This window comes from Colobus angolensis, unplaced genomic scaffold (assembly GCF_000951035.1).
Source record: "Colobus angolensis palliatus isolate OR3802 unplaced genomic scaffold, Cang.pa_1.0 Scaffold107, whole genome shotgun sequence".
Lineage (NCBI taxonomy): Eukaryota > Metazoa > Chordata > Mammalia > Primates > Cercopithecidae > Colobus > Colobus angolensis.
Genome location: NW_012111697.1, coordinates 3,583,451 through 3,584,619, shown reverse-complemented (window position 1 = coordinate 3,584,619; position 1,169 = coordinate 3,583,451). Strand labels below are relative to the sequence as shown.

Here is a 1,169-nt window from a genome sequence, read left to right as displayed (position 1 = left end):
GAGCTTGCAGTGAGCCGAGATCGCGCCACTGCACTCCAGCCTGGGCGAAAGAGCGAGACTCCGCCTCAAAAAAAAAGAAAAAAAAAAACAAAACACAAAACCAAAACCCAACGTTAATTGAAAGACACTGTTGTTTTTCCTTCTTGTGGCCTCCTGTGCACCAGGCAGTCACTTTACATCCATAGTGATGCTGATGGTGATAGCCAGCATTGGTCGGGCACTTTCTCTGAGCTGAGGACCATGCATGGATTAATTCACATGACAACAGCTCACACAATGAGGACACAATCTATAGATGAGGAAAGAAGGCACAGAGAGGGACAGTCGCTTGCTAAGGTCACAGAGCTGGGGAGAGGCAGAGCTGGGATTTAAACCCAGGCTGTGCTGATCACTGAGTCTGCCCAAGAGACAGTTCTGGACCCTCATCCCCCACCCCGAGCTCAGGACTGCCCTCTCCCCACCACACAACCACTCGGTTCCCAGCACTGGGGCGAGTCTCACCAGAATAATGATGTTGCCCACAACTAGCAGGCCCACTGCAACTGGAGATCCCTTCTCAGCCTCTGCTGCTGCCGCAGATGCCATCATCCTGGGACACACGAGCAAGGATGAGGCCAGGAGTGTAAAGGGCCAGCTGGACCCCCCATCTCTGAGCCACACCCCAGCTGCGAGGGGTTGCTCCAGCTCTCTGCGGGGCCCAGGCTGGTACCGATGTGCCCACAGCCCTGGCGGGAAGGCATTTTGCAGAAGAGGACACCCAGGCTCCGGTGGGGCAGTCACTGGCCCGAACTTGGCACTGCCCCTTCCTGAGCCTCAGACCCCCCCATGCCACACCCAGACTTCCAGAGCCCCCTCCTCACCTTCTCTGTCTGCAGCCTCTCTGGCCATCTCCACCCACTGTGGCTCCCTATATATGCCCAGGCCCCTCCTTGGGCCGGTCTCCCAGGAAGGAGGGAGGGTGTGTATGTGTGTTTTGGGGCACGGCAGGGGGATGGACAAGAGGCCGAGCCGGCAGACCAGGATGAGTGAACAGCTTCGATGGGCTCCCTGCCGCCCCCATGATTTATAGACCTGAAATTCCAGATTGTGTAGGACCCAGGCCTCTGGGTCCCAGGCTCTGTTGGTGGTGGAGTTGGGGGTGGAAGGGTGCGCGCACCACCTGGCGTCTC

The 1,169-nt window shown here is 57.7% G+C and overlaps 1 protein-coding gene across 1 annotated transcript in view; it reads right to left on the bottom strand.

The window, feature by feature from the left end:
- Nucleotides 1–585, bottom strand: part of UPK1A (uroplakin 1A) — a 13,054-nt gene extending 12,469 nt beyond the window's left edge. The window contains exon 1 of the mRNA XM_011948958.1: nt 434–585. Within this exon, the coding sequence (XP_011804348.1) occupies nt 434–585 (152 nt within the window). The remainder of the gene's footprint in view (nt 1–433) is intronic.
- Nucleotides 586–1,169: the final 584 nt, after the last annotated feature.